The 18,055-nt window shown below is 41.9% G+C and overlaps 1 protein-coding gene across 7 annotated transcripts in view; it reads right to left on the reverse strand.

Annotated features, from left to right (window-relative positions):
* Positions 1 to 8,151, reverse strand: part of pcdh19 (protocadherin 19) — a 96,294-nt gene extending 88,143 nt beyond the window's left edge. For 2 of the 7 annotated variants that reach the window (XM_014199082.2, XM_014199079.2), the window contains exon 1: positions 4,735 to 8,147. In XM_014199082.2, coding sequence (XP_014054557.1) covers positions 4,735 to 6,881 — 2,147 coding nt within the window. In that variant the 5' untranslated portion in view covers positions 6,882 to 8,147. Of the gene's footprint in view, positions 1 to 4,734 lie in introns of all 7 variants that reach the window. The other 5 variants (XM_014199081.2, XM_045717989.1, XM_014199077.2 and 2 more) reach the window with 5 other exon arrangements.
* Between the last annotated feature and the right edge of the window lie 9,904 nt (positions 8,152 to 18,055).

Consider the following 18,055-nt stretch of genomic DNA (forward strand, 5'->3'; position numbering starts at 1 on the left):
GGCGATATGGAGTGCAGGAGCACTGTAAATTCAAATTCATTTAGAGCCTAGTCTCTGTGGCTGTTCCCTAACTTGAGCAGAGCATTTTGATTCTAATCAGCCCAAATGAGAAAGCCGGAGATTCTTTATGGAAAGGATGCTGCTGATGCTCAGGTCCATTCTCCATCCAGGCTTGCAAATTCTTATGAGGGGAAGCTGTGTTTTAAGCAGCTTGTGCTCTGAACCCTTGAATCCCTCCTGACCCAGGCCTTTCCTCTGAGTTTTTAACGTGTCAAACATTTGCATGGACTCCCACTCTCCAAAAGTATATTTTTAGCCCTGGTTGGAAATAGTGTGTTATTTACTCTTGTTTCTAGCCTGCATCTAATAACACTTGAGGCCTTGGCTGCATATGCTGAAATGCCCTAGCAAGATTCCCGATCCTTAGTATTTACTGGATGGGTTTTCCTTTTCATGTATGATGAAGTCTGGGTCTGTCTGCTCTTCCATGCCTTCATTCTAGCAAAGAAAATGGTAATAGCAGACTTAGAATGTTTCTTTTTCAGGATATCTCGAAACTGTTATTTTTTTCTCTCTATCTCTCTCTCTCTCTCTCTCCATCTTTAGAGTCTGAGTAGGGGAGAGAAGAGACTGAGGGTAAAAAAAGAGTGCATTGTTCTGTCATTGTTCTCTCTAGTGCTTCTGGGCCCAAAATCAGAAAATGGACAGAAGAATCAAAGAGAATTAGCAATAAATTGCAGATAAGCTACTGCTCAGGTTTGAGGTGGTAGCTAACTACTCAGGAGCACTGCAAATCAATATTGATTAAAGTACCCAGCAGGAAAAGGATTTTTATGCCACAAAACAGGATTTTTAAAGAGGAAGGTTAGGTGGTTAGGTGGTGTTGGTCAGATATTATTTGATTTACCTTAGTTGTTTGTTTGAATGGTTGGTTGGTTTCTTGTGTTTTTTTCATTAGAGAAATAGTGCATTATGGGTCACATCCAAATGAGAAAGCATGTTGAGAAATGTACTAGGCTATATTTGTCAATATGACAATGACAGCCCTCAAATCATTTAAAATGCTCTAAAACCCCTATAAATTGTCTTAATAACATAACTTATGTTGAGAGTCTTTTGCATAGTTCTCTAAGAGCATTGGGTTTTCAGAAAACAGATGTTTTTATTCTTATGTCGTTAAATTAGTCTGTGGTCTGTTGTGTTGACAACAATGTCACTTTGAAACTATACTGAACAAAAATATAAATGCAACATGTAAAGTGTTGGTCCCATGTTTCATGAGCTGAAATAAAATATCAAAAAATGTCCATACGCACAAAAAGGTTATTTGTCCCAAATGTTGTGCACAAATTTGTTTACATCCATGTTAGTGAGGATTTCTCCTTTGCCAAGATAATCCATCCACCTGACAGATGTGGTATAAAAATAAGCTGATTAAACAGCATGATCATTGCACAGGTGCACCTTGTGCTGGGGACAATAAAAGGCCACTCTAAAAAGTGCAGTTTTATCACACAACACAATGCCAGACATGTCTCAAGTTTTGAGGGAGCGCGCAATTGGCATGCTGACTGCAGGAATGTCCACCAGAGCTATTGCCAGAGAATATAATGTTCATTTCTCTACCATAAGCCGCCTCCAACGTTGTTTTAGAGAATTTGGCAGTACATCCAACCGGCCTCACAACCGCAGATCACGTGTAACCACTGTAGCCCAGGACCTCCACATCCGGCTTCTTCACCTTCGGGGATTGTTTGAGACCAGCAACCCAGACAGCTGATGAAACGGAGGAGTATTTATGTCTGTAATAAAGCCCTTTTGTTGGGAAAAACTAATTCAGAAAAAACAAATTATCCCCAGTAGGTGGGCCTTTGCCCAATGCTGCGCCCATGCCCAGTCATGTGAAATCCAAAGATCCGGGCCTAATGAATTTATTTCAATTAACTGATTTCCTTATATAAAATCTAACTCAGTAAAATTGTTGCAATTGTTGCACGTTGCGTTTATATTTTTGTTCAGTAGAAGCTATGTATCTTAACAAGTGAGGCCTTCTAGGTGCTATACTACATACTTAGAATACTGAATGTAAAGATGCTCTCCTCCCTGGTGAAACCCTCATCAAATCTACATCTCTAAAGAATAAGGATTGGAGAAACCTGATGTGGATATCTCACCAACCATCACATGATATTGCAAATACACGACTGCTTTAGATTTCAAATCAATAGGTGATCAATATTAACCATTATCCATGAGTATGTGAAAAGTTTAATTTCAGAACGCAATATATACATTTTCAGAAATATTGGTACATAAATGTTTATTCTTTAAAGAACTTATGAAAGAGATTCTTTAATGAGATTCTTCAAAGAAATAGATTGGTGTGTTTGTTCACTATCTAATCATGGCATGGAGTTGTTGAATGAGAAACATATATTTGTTTGAAATCTATCACTTTAAACAAATAGTCATATTTTTTTGCAAAACACTATATATCCGCCTCACTCTCTGAGAAATAAGTGGTACTGCTAAGTTTTACACATCAAATGTAACAAATTGCATTTTTTTATATAAAGAACTGTACAAATGATACATTTGTGACAATATATGTAAATAATATATTTTGTAACAAAATAATCAATTCAGTAATATAAGATCTGTATGTAAAACATTTACATGTACATTTTTTGGGGGGAATTTAGCAGATGCTCTTATCCAGAGTGACTTACAGTTAGTGCATTAATCTTAATATAGCTACAGTAGTTGAGGCAAATATACAGGATGCAAACGTTCTATTCCAGCTAAACAATGGATATATAGCGTTTTGCACAAGTGTATTATTTTTACATTTTCATGCAGATCTAAAATCTATGATTTACAAATCTGAGATGAGTAATATTTTAAACAGATATGAAGGTACCCATAAGCAATCATTTCTGATGAAAAAACAAATGTGAAAAATTGGTGGATATAGCGTTTTGAAAATAAACTGTTCTGTGTGCCTGTGAAGGTCCACACTTTAAACAAGAGATTTGTCTGCACACCTTATGTAGTTCTTTAAGTGTATAAAGGAGAAGAAACTCAATGTTTAAAAAAACGAATAACTGCCAGACAATGGCATTCTTTGGCTACATGTATGTTTAATGGATCTCAACCCAACATTTTGGTCAATAGAGCTTCATCCACTGGGACTTACTGAGAGATGTATATTTGCTCTACTTTATGGAGGATTTATACAGGGTCAGCCAATTGCCACACGTATGAAATGACCTGACATAGCAGCACATCAACAAAAATGATGTTGAGTGTAAAATATGAAATATGATAATAGCTTCAAGTTAAATTGACAAATTCACAGTACCAGTCAAAAGTTTGGACACACCTACTCATTCCAGGGTTTTTCTTTATTTTGACTATTTTCTACATCGTAGAATATTAGTGAGGACATAAAAACTATGAAATAAACATATGGAATCATGTAGTAACCAAAAAGGTGTTAAACAAATCAAAATATATTTTATATTTGAGATTCTTCAAAGTAGCCACACTTTGCCTTGATGACAGCTTGTTTTTCAACAGGACAATGACCCAACACACCTTCAGGCTGTGTAAGGGCAATTTGACCAAGAAGGAGAGTGATGGAGTGCTGCATCAGATGACCTGGCCTCCACAATCACCCGACCTTAACCCAATTGAGATGGTTTGAGATGAGTTGGACCGCAGAGTGAAGGAAAAGCAGTCAACAAGTGTTCAGCATATGTGGGAACTCCTTCAAGACTGTTGGAAAAGCATTCCAGGTGAAACTGGTTGAGAGAATGCCAAGAGTGTGCAAAGCTGTCATCAAGGCAAAGAGTTTTGATGTCTTCACTATTATTTCTACAATGTAGAAAATAGTAAAAAATAAAGAAAAACACTTGAATGAGTAGGTGTGTCCAAACTTTTGACTGGTACTGTATATATTTTATATATTTTAAGTGGTAATACACAAGGAAAGTGAGAGCTGATGCTGTACAGATTGATGAAGAAAAAAATATTTGTATTATGATGGATCAAGATAATAATGTGCTTCCCTTCTGAGGCATAGTCATACACGGAGTAGAGGCCTAGATGGTTCAAAGCTGCATTACTTAGTAGTTTTAGTATAATAGTAGATCCCACTTGATTTGTATTACTTTTTTTTTTTATTCTGTATTATTATTAACACTATTATTACCATTATCATCACTACTATGTCATCATTCTTGCAGAATCGTAGTCCATGCTGTCTTCTTTAGAACATCCATTTAAACCTTTGGGAATAGAATTCACTAGAAATTCAATAGCCGTACAATTCAGCTAATTGTCCTCGCCTAGTCAAGATTATTAGTCCTAGTTAATTGTGCGTGTTGAAAAAAAGAAGTAAGGCAACGCCGCCTGGTCTAGGAGTCCATTGGCCATTTTTTCTTATCAGTTATGGGCACCTGCATTCCTTAGTGCCGCCTAACATCTGGGGCCCTCAACATGCACTAGAAATACAGCTAAGTGCACTCACGACTTGCCTGAACAACACACACAAGGAGGCACGCACGCAAGGACGCGCATATCGCCAGCACATACACACGCGCGCACCACTGAATGGGCAATAAAGGGCGTAAATGTAGGCCCATGAGAATAAGAAAATAGGTCATTGGCTATAACCATGACTGACTGAAACACCAAAGTAATGAGATGCGTATGAAGAGCTGTTTTCAGTACCTGCAGTTGTACGTTCGGATCTCCTTGTTATCCCTTTTGCACTTGACTGCCACAAAAATCATAGTGACAAACAGGATAGCTGCAATAGAGCCCAGGGCAATGATGAAAATCAATGACAGGTTTACTGGTCCAATAGATTCCTGGGCGTTCAGGTCCGGTGAGAGGTAGACAACAATGTATGCAGAGGCCGACAACGACGGTTTCCCGTGGTCGCGTGCCACCACTGTGATCTCATAGGTCGACTTGACCTGCTCCCCGAACATCTTGGTGGACCGCACCTCTCCATTCACCTGGTCTATCTCAAAGAAAGGCCTGTCTCCCTCCGAAATGGTATAGGTCAGCCTTCCATTCTCCCCTTCGTCATAGTCGTCGGCCTTGACTTGGGTCACCAGGTAACCCACTCCTGCGTTCCTTGGAATGGATACTTCCGCGGTGCCATTTACCAGGGGTGGAGTGGTCATAACAGGTGTATTGTCATTCACATCCAAAACGACAATGCGCACCGTCGCGTTACTGGATAAGGACGGATTCCCCTGGTCCCTGGCCAAAACTTTGAAGTCAAAAGTCCTAGTGTACTCATGGTCGAATGATCTCATGGAGTAAATACGTCCTGAAGGATTTATACTGACATATGTGTTTACGTCCATGTGTTTAATCTCACTGGGTACGATGGTGTATGAAACGGTGCCATTCATGCCCAAATCGGGATCTACAGCAGACACTGCCAGCAAACATGAGCCAGGCAGGTTATTTTCTAGGACCATCTCTTGGTAATGGGGTTTTAGGAAGTGGGGAGGGTTATCATTTTCATCTGTGACTTTCACTACAAACGACTTAGTGGCGCGTAAAGGGGGGGTGCCACTGTCCTCTGCTTGGATAGTTAGATTGTACGTGTCCCTCTGTTCTCTGTCTAGCCTGCCATCGACAAGGATGGTTGAGAAGCTCTCGTATTCCTGGAGCCTGAAAGGGACGTTGCCTTGTAGTCTACACTGCACCTTGCCATTCGCGCCCGCGTCCTTATCTGAGACCCTGACTAATGCAATAACGTATCCACGTGGCGCGTTCTCACTAACTTCAATCAGCTCTGTGTTCACCGACAATAAACTAATGACAGGTGGGTTGTCATTTGCATCCATCACATTGACCGTGACTTTACAATGAGCCGGAATAGAATTTGGACCTAAATCTTTGGCTTGGACATCAATCTCGTAAATATGGGTTGCTTCATAATCCAACGGGCCATTTACAGTGATAATACCGGTTCTAGGGTCGATTTTGAATACATCTCTAGTTTTCTCGGTGACGTAACTGTTAAACGAGTATACAACCTCACCATTAGTTCCCTCGTCAGGATCCGTTGCATTCAAGTCAATTACAAGTGTATTAATAGGAGAATTCTCCATCACGTTCACTGTATACACAGGCTGGTCAAAAACGGGATTATTATCATTCGAATCCATTACTTTAATATTGAGCTGGACTGCGCCAATCTTTGGGGGGTCTCCGCCGTCTTCTGCACTGATTTCGTATGAGTAGTGAGACTGGGTCTCCCTATCTAACGATTTTTGCACTACGAGTTCGGCAATCTTGGACCCGTCCCCCCTAGTCTTAATCTCCAACCCGAAGAGCTCATTCGGGGTGATCGAATATGATTGCACACCGAAAATCCCAGAGTCCGGATCGCTTGCCCCCTCTAGGGGAAACCTGGTTCCAGGGGAAGCATTCTCTGAGATTTCAATGTCAATGTGGTTTGTGGGGAACCTGGGCGCATTATCGTTCAAATCCACAATTTCAACTTTAATCACACAGATCTCCATGGAGTTTGACATCACCTCCAGAGAGACAGTGCACTTTGACGTCTGTCGGCAAGCCACATCCCGGTCTATTTTCTGATGTGTGAGGAGAAGTCCAGCCGGGCTGAGTTCCACCCATCGCGGCTCTGAATTCGAGATGACCCGCAAGTACGGCGCACGCGGTGCAATGGCAAATCCTTGAGTTTGTGCGTCCTTTGTCACGTTTCCAATGATATACCCAGCCTTCTGCTCCTCGTTTATCGAGTATTTCAAATTGATAACAGAATCAGCCCCAGTCCAGCATAAAAGGACTATCCAAAGAATTTGCATAAAATCCATTTCCTTGACGTACATTGTACCTGTTGATTTTTCCTTAGATTTAATTGGGACCTCGTATGATCACGCACACCTATGCATGTCAGAGATAACTGGCAAAATGTACCAGTTAGCTGATCTCGTCGAAAAGTTATCCTTGGAATAGGTTTCGATAACAGAAAAGGCTCCTATCTGATAAATATGTAACTTGATTATATCGATATGGTCTTAAGTCCATCTAGCTCATTGTACTCTTCTGAGATAAACCACATTCTCCAATCTGCTGCAACGCGTGAGATCTTGAGGATAGATATTAGAAAACATTCTGAATGGTCTCAGAACACTGATGGTCTCAGAACAACATGTACATCTGCGCTGTTTATATCAAGCTACAACTATAGGAACGTCTGACATAATAAACCGACCATTTCGATGCAGGCTGGAAAACAATGCAAATAATGAATTAAAAAATCAAAAGGGAGGAAAATTCTAATGAACTGGTTTACCCAAAAAATAATGTTCACTGAAGATTAAATGATTGGCTAAAAATAATCCAGTTCAATTCTTCCCAGCATCATGATTCCGATTCAACAACCATAAGGAGAATTTTAGACACATTGAATTTTACGCATACGTCCACAAATTCATATGAATGATTTGTTCAAGTTTTACTGACTTTTCCTCTTCAATGGGCAATTATATCACACCACATATCCGATGGAAACGTAAAAAAGGAATCCGCATTGAGAAAATCCGTGAATAGCCAAAGTCCAGTCATCGAATGTAGACCAATAATGCTGTTGACAGAAAGAATCTTACGGGCCTAATGCTGTCAGTGAAGACCACGGTTACCTTTTAATTTCCAGGCGAGCCGATAGAGGTTTCACTCTCTTTCTGTCAAAGTCTTTTATCTTTCTTTTACTAATTTCCTCCAATCTCACACATGAATACACCGAACACGTCCCGGGGAGATATGGTCAATATCAAATCCAGTGTAAAAATATAGAGGCAAAAAAAGGATGTTATGCCGTCACAATTAAAAGCAGTTCGTTTCAAGCATGCTGCAGAGCCAATTGCATGAAAAATATCCAGCACCAATCGTTGTCAATAGGATACTAGTTCACCCCAACACGCGCTCCGGCTCCGCTCGCATCAATGCTGCACACTGCCGAATGCACAGCTCAGCGCTGAGCGCTAATTCTCCGGACCAGGACCCGCAATCCCCTCAACCAATCAGAGGTTACACAGGAGGGTTGGATTTGCTGGTTGGTGGGGAAATATACAGCAATGAAAACTCGGCCAGCTACCTGCACACTTGTTCAGCTGTGGAATGGGTTAAGTAGTGTAAATACATGTATTTATTTATTACTCGATGTGTATCATGTAGTTAATGTAGTAGGACTAATTAACTACCCTACGTCTATATAGCCTAATGGTTAGAACTCTTGGTATGTTTACTCGTCATTCCACTGCAATCGGAGTGTTTACATGCTTTCTTTCTAAGTGTGATATACCGGTGGTATTCAGTGTTTGCCCCAAAGGCGACTGTGATCTGAGGACAGAGATTCCAATCCTTCAATGAATCGAAATAATACTTGATCCACACATGATTGCTGATGACATCCCGATGATTTGATATAGTATTTTTTTTACATAATGGACGTAGCCTATATCTTATTGTAGCCTATTTTGTTAAGGTGAGCCAAATTTGATTATGAAACGCTGATTATTTTTGCTGCTTCAGAATGCTGTACTGTAGATGCGTGAAATGTAACACCAAGCATTCTTGAGAAACAGGTAGGTATAGTTTGGCATGTAAAACGAGGACACGTGCGTTACCAATACAACGACGACAAGTGTTATGTTGCATATTATTTGTGTAACATCATGTCTTATTTCTGGACAATGAAACAAATGTGATTGTAGTCGCAGGCTGCAAAATCTCCCTCTCTCTCACACATACACTCAGTCACGTGCGCGCACACACACACACACACACACACACACACACACACGCAAACACACACGTTGCATTTCTTAGATGTGAAGAAAACGATATGGCCACTAAAATGTATAACAAAAAATATATATATGATTGCATTGATGCAGAAACATGTTGTAATTAAAATCATTTGAGAGAATTCTTTACGATAGGTCACTGCAGTCCTTTGGTCTGTTGAAATGAACACTTTTTGTGTCATGCGAGCTGATCCCTGATAAGGCCAGTACGGTAAATTACCTGTAGACTAGGCTACTTCGATCTGCTTTTGGGTGGATCAGCAATATAACTTCCCACGTCAATCAGTGGAAATGAAGGCAAGCCTACCTGAAAACTCATATCAACTTACATTCAGAAGTTCACGACACTGAGTGGCAATATTTAATTGTTGTATTAATGGTACAGAAAGCACACTGATTTTTACTAACATTTGTGTCATGTGTATAAAAATTGTCCAGGTCCTATTCCTAAAATTACTATTTTAAGGATGCGATAGACTGCATATGTTATCCGTCGTCAAAAAGGTTGGCTATTTGCTTGGATATGTAGTCTAATAATGTTTTTTTTTTTTTTGCAACGACTAGGCCTAGTATGTGTGTTGTAAGGCTTATTTATCATTTAGAATAGACCTCCTTATCCCTCGTGGGTTTCGCTGCCTTCTCACTCCCCAGCTCACTCCTCCCCATCTGGTAAACTTGGCTGCAGACAACCCAGACCATATCGAGGGTAACCCGGTTTAAAAGTCACAAGGGTGACACCTAGCGTCCTTTTGCTGCTTGGCTCGGTTATTGACATTGACCCAACAACATTTGTCACAAACATTCTGCCTTTTGTTAAATTGCATAACGAATACCTTTCTCATTGTGGCAGACCATCTTGCTCTGTGATATGCAGTTATTTTGCTTTTCAACGTTTTATTTCGTTTGGATGTAGTTTGCTTGATTTCCTGTTTGTATTACAGGTGATTATTGTTTTCTCATGATCAACATACAGTATTTGTCCTCAAGTTATGCTTTCACAGAAATGTTTTGTATTCTGCCTATCTTACCTGAGATGTAATGAAAAATAATAATAGCCATACATCAAACTATTATACCAAATAGCCATATTTCTGTAATACAACACCAGGGGCGCAACTTTGGTTTTAGAAGTGGGGGGGACATAATATTAATATTATATATTTTTTTTTATCCTGTCGGATAACACTCCAAACAGTCTACCCGACCGCTCGGAGGCGTCCGCACGGTCCTAAAGCACACCGTTGCCTCGTTTTGTATCACAATTTCAGAATGTTCGGGGGACATGTCCCCCTGTCCCGTCCCCGTACCCTCTGTCCCCAGTGAAAATTGCACCCCTGTACACCAAAGCCTCAAACAGCCCTCCACTTTCAGAGTGGGGGTACTGTTATATTCAAATTACTGGCTGTACACCCCAACATGGAAAAGGCCAAAACACTGATTCCTTGTGAAATATGCATCAGAGTATCTCACAGTCTTACGCCACATGAAATAAGAGGCTCTAGTAAGACAAGAATCCCTATAGAACTGTAACAGTATGTAGATATAGAATGGGCTTGGATGGATGGATGCATTATAAATGTTTTTCTGAGTTATTTTACTTCTAACTGTCAACTACAGGCTACACTACTCTGTCATTCTGCTTCTTTGAAAAGCAAAACAAGCAACATTTCTCTCTGTGTAGCCTGTAATAGGGTACATTGCGTGTGCTTTTACAAGACAATACACTGGGTGGATTGTGAGGCTAGATGCAGTATCCTCGTAATAAATTCTTAATGGACAGGGAATTAAAACAACCATAGGTGGCTGTGGGGCTTTTTACTCGAGGCTTCTTAGACGCCATATTTTAATCCCGTTGCAGAGTAAAGACCTGCACATTTGATTCTGTATTATGTTCCATTTGAAACTGTGCAAAGGTTGAAACAAAGTTGCTGTTTCATAGTAAAGGGGAATTAAGGTGAACAAATCAATAGTGCCAGTAGCCTAGCCACTAGCTATGTCTCTGTCTCCATGGAAGTGGCGATAGAGTAGACTACTGGACAAATTACACTCATTGGTTTGTCCTTTTGATTTTAATGATTTGAGTGCTTTGTGTTGAGTGGTTGTAAAGATAATTGTTTACATTTCTAAGCATGGTGTTGTTTTATCTGTATCATTTGGTCGAAGCCAGATATTGATCTCAGACACTAATATACTGTATCTCCTCTGTCATCTAAGAGGAGACGATGGTGATTGGCTAGGCTACTTCTCCCTTCATTATGATTGTGACTTTTTATTGTTTCAAAGTCTAATTAACCAGAATGTACTGCCAATTTAACTCTCATTAACAAAGTGGCCATGACAATGTGTTTCTCCTTAGACATTGGACCACATGTGGAGCACAGTCAGCACACCCCTACTGTGCATGGGGAAAGGTGTTACTTGTTTGCAATTAAAGGAACCTTAAGCATTACCCAGATGGTGTTGGGTTCTGTTTACCTATGAGTCATGACCCACACCTATATGTAATTAATTTCTACTATAAACATTGGGTGAAGGACACAGAGAGAAGTGAGACAAGGGTGGTATTAATGTTCGGTGAGGGCAGTGGTGTAAAATACTTAAGTAAAAGTACTTTAAAGTACTACTTAAGTAGTTTTTTGGGTATCTGTACTTTAATATTTATATTTTTGACTATTTTTACTTTTACTTCACTACATTCCTAAAGAAAATGATGTACTTTTTACTCCATACATTTTTCTTAACACCCAAAAGTACTCATTACATTTTGATTGCTTAGCAGGACAGGAAAATGGTCCAATTCACGCACTAATCAAGAGAATATCCCTGGTAATCCCTATTGCCTCTGATCTGGCGGACTAACGGACTCACATAACAGAAATTCTTTGTTTGTAAATTATGGCTAAGTGTTGGACTGTGCCCCTGGCTATCTGAAATTAAAAATATTTGCTTAATATAAGGAATTTGAAATGATTTATACTTTTACTTTTAATTTTGGTACTTAAGGAGCAAAAGTAAATGTAATTGCTAAAATATACTTAAGTGTATTTAAAACTTTACTCAAGTAATATTTTATTGGGTGACTCACTTTTACGTGAGTCATTTTCTATTAAGGTATCTTTACTTTTACTCAAGTATGACAATTGGGTACTTTTTCCAACACTGGGTGAGGGACACCAAGCAAGGATGAACTCCCTGTGCCCTTCACCATCAACAAGCTTCCATCCAGACAATGGCTTATTGTCAAGCTCATAATAAAGAAAACACCATCAAATTGACAAAAGACAACATTCCAGTTATATTCACATATGGATAAAAAAATACATGTTGTTGTCTAACTGGAGTCTATGGCAAAACAACATCCCTGTTATGTTGACATACAGTATATGGAGTCCAAGTGGAATCCACCTAGCCGTGCTTTAAGGACTGTGGCTAACTAACAACATGCTTGGTTATATTGGCATAAGAAAAACTTATACCAGTGCTTCTAGGACTGTGCCCTCGGATAGAGAGAGTTGAAGAGATATTAATGGACATATCATCACCATGTCCATGGCATGGAGGGCATAACATATTTGAGAGACAGGGCTCATAGACAGATTAAGCCTGTCCCTTCCTCTTCCTTCAGCCTCTGGCAAGGGCGGTGAGGGGGAATCAATTTCTTGCGATGTCGTGTGGATGAATACCAATAATAAGGTTGTCCTCCACCACAGCCAAAACAAGCACCGCCATCTTGCCCATTCCGAATCAATGCACCACTGTCTGTCTCTGTCTTCCGCTAGCTACCTGTAGCTATGTGTCTGAGTGTGGGCCAAGTTTCAGTGGGCAGAGAGGCATGGACAGGCGTGTTGGACTGCGATGGGTGAGGATAGTGCCAATGCAGTGATAGAGGGACTCAGCAACTACTCTTGAGCCGAGCAGCAGGGACAGAAAGTCAGACTACAGAAGTACAGTTCTAAAAGGGTTCTTCGGCTGCCCCCATAGGATATCCCTTTTTGGTTAAAGGTAGCACATCAACATTGCTGTAGTGGAGGGAGCCTTTGACAATTTTTAGGGCCTTCCTCTGACACCGCCTGGTAAAGAGTTCCTGGATGGCAGGGAGCTCGGTCCTAGTGATGTACTGGGTGGTACGCACTACCCTCTGTAGCGCCATAACAAGCGGTGATGAAGCCAGTCAAGATGCTCTCAATGGTGCAGCTATATAACCTTTTGAGGATCTGAGGGCCAATGCCAAATCGTTTTAGCCTCCTGAGGGGGAAGAGTTGGGTTGTTGTGCCCTCTTCAGGATTGTGTTGGTGTGTGTGGATTATGTTAATTCCTTAGTGATGTGGACACCGAGGAAATTGAAGCTCTCGACCCGCTAATCATGTCATAGATTGTTCTCTCTGCTACCGCATGGCAAGCGGTACCGATTCACCAAGTCTAGAACCAGGACCCTGAACAGCTTCTACACCCAAGCCATATGTCTGCTAAATAGTTAACCAAATAGCTACCCGGACTTTCTGCATTGACTCTTTTCACACTAACTCTTTTGACTCATCACATATGCTGCTTCTACTGTTTATTACCTATCCTGTTGACTAGTCACTTTATTCCTACCTATATGTAGAATTCTACATCAATTTCCTCATACCTCTGCACATCAACTCTGTACTGGTACCCCATGTAGTGTATATAGCCAAGTAATCATTACTCATTTTGTATTTATTCCTCGTGTTACTATTTTTCTCTCTGCATTGTTGGGAAATAAGCATTTCACTGTTAGTCTAACACTAGTTTTTCCCCAACATGTGACCAGTAACACTTGATTTGAACCCTTTTGGGTTCCATGTAGAACCCTCTGTAGAACCCAAAAAGGGTTCTACCTAGAATCAAAAAGGGTTCTTCAAAGGGTTCTCCTATGGGGACAGCCAAAGAACTCTTTTAGGTGCTAGATCACACTTTTTTTTCTAAGAGTGTGTGTGCCATGCAGACATTCCTTGCTGGAGAAAAAATTGAGAATCAATAATTCTCTGTGTACTTTGAACTGTGGCGGTTCAAGTCTTCCAGGCTAAAAAAGTCTTAAATATGCTCAAAAGCAGACTTGGAGTGTGAAACTCCCCTTCACCCTAACTAGCCTAGCTTTTGTTACCGTCTGCGCGTCATCATGCTCCTCCGCAATGCTTTACTTCACACAGGGTTAGAAAGAAGTGGCGGTCTGTGCTGTTTAACAGGTTTAGGCTAATACTTCTCTGTGTCACGGAGGCTCTCCGCACTGCTAAAGCTAACTCTCTCTCCTCTGCTCTCATCCTTCTAGACCTATCTGCTGCCTTTAATACCGTGAACCATCAGATCCTCCTCTCCACCCTCTCCGAGCTGGGCATCTCCGGCGCCGCCCACGCTTGGATTGCGTCCTACCTGACAGGTCGCTCCTACCAGGTGGCGTGGCGAGAATCTGTCTCCGCACCACGTGCTCTCACCACTGGTGTCCCCCAGGGCTCTGTTCTTGGCCCACTCCTAATCTCGCTATACACCAAGTCACTTGGCTCTGTCATATCCTCACATGGTCTCTCATATCATTGCTATGCAGATGACACACAATTAATCTTCTCCTTTCCCCCTTCTGACAACCAGGTGGCGAATCGCATCTCTGCATGTCTGGCAGACATATCAGTGTGGATGACGGATCACCACCTCAAGCTGAACCTCGGCAAGACGGAGCTGCTCTTCCTCCAGGGGAAGGACTGCCCGTTCCATGATCTCGCCATCACGGTTGACAACTCCCTTGTGTCCTCCTCCCAGAGTGCTAAGAGCCTTGGCGTGACCCTAGACAACACCCTGTCGTTCTCCACCAACATCAAGGCGGTGACCCGATCCTGTAGGTTCATGCTCTACAACATTCGCAGAGTACGACCCTGCCTCACACAGGAAGCGGCGCAGGTCCTAATCCAGGCACTTGTCATCTCCCGTCTGGATTATTGCAACTCACTGTTGGCTGGGCTCCCTGCCTGTGCCATTAAACCCCTACAACTCATCCAGAACGCCGCAGCCCGTCTGGTGTTCAACCTTCCCAAGTTCTCTCACGTCACCCCGCTCCTCCGCTCTCTCCACTGGCTTCCAGTCGAAGCTCGCATCCGCTACAAGACCATGGTGCTTGCCTACGGAGCTGTGAGGGGAACGGCACCTCCGTACCTTCAGGCTCTGATCAGGCCCTACACCCAAACAAGGGCACTCCGTTCATCCACCTCTGGCCTGCTCGCCTCCCTACCTCTGAGGAAGCACAGTTCCCGCTCAGCCCAGTCAAAACTGTTCGCTGCTCTGGCACCCCAATGGTGGAACAAGCTCCCTCACGACGCCAGGACAGCGGAGTCAATCACCACCTTCCGGAGACACCTGAAACCCCACCTCTTCAAGGAATACCTGGGATAGGATAAAGTAATCCTTCTAACCCCCCCCTTAAAAGATGTAGATGCACTATTGTAAAGTGGTTGTTCCACTGGATATTATAAGGTGAATGCACCAATTTGTAAGTCGCTCTGGATAAGAGCGTCTGCTAAATGACTTAAATGTAAATGTTAAATGTACATGATACTCAACGTAGGTGCACAGGTCGAGAGAAATTTGATTAATCAAGGTGACAGACATTGACACATTTAATACCGCCTTGCACAATCTTGCCTACATCTAGCTGATCTAGGATGTAATCATTAATCCAACAGTTGAAAATGAGAGTTTCTATTGGACAAATTCAGTTATGTTTATCCCTGTTTCGTTCTGTTTGCTTCCGTTTAAGAAACGTTTTTTTTAACAGAATTGGTGGTATGAATACACCCCTGATCACATGTAAACACAGTTCACTTTCATAGTAGCCGCATACAAACAGAATGATCCCTTTGATCGTTGGATAATTCCTTCTCGCATCTACACACATCTTCCTTCTTGTTACATTCACTTGTGGACTTCAGTGCACAACACATCAGCTGTTTGTGACCAGGCAAAAAACATTTCCAAGCCAAACCTTCATATCATAACCGCTAACCGCTACACAGCCTACATCATTGTCACCATATTAGCTAACATCAAGTCAACATAACTACTAGAACTAACATGTTAGTAAACCCGCAACAATCATGCAGTACAGTGTACAGTTAGCAAGCAGTTTAGCGGTTACACCAGTTGGCTTCGGTGGCAATAAATTAATAAAACCAAAAGCTTACCTTGACTTGACTTGAAAGAGTCCAGTGTTGGATAGCCATAGTCAGCTAGGTAACATAGCATCCCTCTCTGTTTGAGCCGGGTGTTTGAGTAGGCTAAACTAGCTAGCTGCATTCGCTAGCTAAGTAAGTGAAAGTGAAAAAAAATACTAAACAGAGCTAGTTCTCACTCTCTCTATTGTTTCTTCATTTTTTTAGAAGTTAATTTGTTCAAAACTGTTCAACTATTGTCTTTCTCTCTCTTTGAGTCAACTACTCACCACATTTTATGCATTGCAGTGCTAGCTAGCTGTAGCGTATATGTTCAGTAATAGATTAATTCTCTGATCCTTTGTTTGGGTTGACATTCAGTTCATTCTGCAAGAGCTCTGATAGGTTGGAGGACGTCCACCGGAAGTTGTGTAAATTACTGTGTAAGTCTATGGAAGGGGGTGAGAACCACGAGCCTCCTAGGTTTTGTATTGACATCAATGTACCCAGAGGAGGATGGAAACCAGCTGTTCTTCCGGCTACACCATGGTGCTACCCTACAGAGTGCTGTTGAGGCTACTGTAGACCAACATTGCAAAACAGCGTGTTTTAATAAATTATTTGGTGATGTGAATATATTTAGTATAGTTTAATTTAAAAAGGATGTATATATATATTTTCGAAATTCACTGAGGAGGATGGTCCTCCACTTCCTCCTCTGAGGACCCTCCACTGTTAATGGCGTTTCGTGGTCAATCCGATGTCTGCATTGGCGTGCAGCATTTACCGTGATACGGCATCTGCAGAAGTCAGGGCATCCACACTTCTTGCGCTTGGTAGAGCAGCGCAGAGCTGTTGTGAAGGAAGTTGTCAAGGAAGTGAGTTTGTGTTTATACAGGACCCCCCCGCCCCCACCTACCACCAACCAATCATGTCATTGCGGAGCTACGGTATACGGAGCCCTCCTCATTGTAACAACATTTGAGAGGTGCACAGCGATGCGTTATGGAGCTCAATTTGGCTTCTGTGTGTCTCCAGAGGCGCCGCAATTCTGTCACCCCATCCATACGGCGCCTCCGACCACATTTTCACATTAAGCATAAATTGGCTCTTAGAAAGAGCTGATAACAGTGCAGAGAGCAACAAACAAATATCAGCAATGGTGGTACACTATAAATGTACAAAGAAAAAAGTCTGAGCTGCCTCAAACACTGTAACAGCCTTTGTCATCTCTGATTAGCCGCTCTCCCCTCCCCCAACTTCACCTGATAGCAATTTCAAAGCATCTCCGTGCAGTCCAGTCTCTGTGTTTTCTGACAGAGAGCCATCTCATCTCCCCACTTCAGTCTACCGAGGCGGCAGAACCCATCTCTGACAGAGAGCCATCTCATCTCCCCACTTCAGACTACCGAGGCAGCAGAACCCATCTCTGACTTTCTCTCACTCTACGCACAACAGCCAATGCTCCTTGCTCCCTTTGATGGTCATTTCTGTTCCATGAAAAGGAATGGAGCTACAATGGATTAAAACCTCATTCATATGCATCACTCCATATTGCGAGATCAAGAAAAACCTTGCAGTCTGTCTGTCAAAGGTAGAGCACGTTTGTAAGTATGATAGTGATGAGAGCTCACGGTGTGTTCCGATCTGTTAATATCACCCTTCTCTCACTTCTCTCTGTGTCCCTCACCTAACATTAATACCACTTCTCTCTGTGTGGCGCTCTGATTAGGAATGAAGTGGATGCATTTGTGTTTGATGGCAGGTGATTATTACATTCAGAGTAGTGTTTGTGGGGAAGCCGTTTCTGGTCTGTGCACCGTATTTCCTAGTATCCAGTTGTGTGTTACCAGAGGCCAGATATGAGGCTTTTCCCCATGGCTGGTGTTGATACATACTGTGGCCCTCTCTGCCCGACATGACCACGACAACCAGCAGCCAGTTGGCACGGCAACCAGCAGCCAGCACATTTGCATTTCGGTTTCCACTCAGATTGATTTGGATGTTTCTCTTGTCAAATATGTCATGGATTTC

The sequence above is a fragment of the Salmo salar genome, chromosome ssa05 (genome assembly GCF_905237065.1).
Source record: "Salmo salar chromosome ssa05, Ssal_v3.1, whole genome shotgun sequence".
Taxonomy (NCBI): domain Eukaryota; kingdom Metazoa; phylum Chordata; class Actinopteri; order Salmoniformes; family Salmonidae; genus Salmo; species Salmo salar.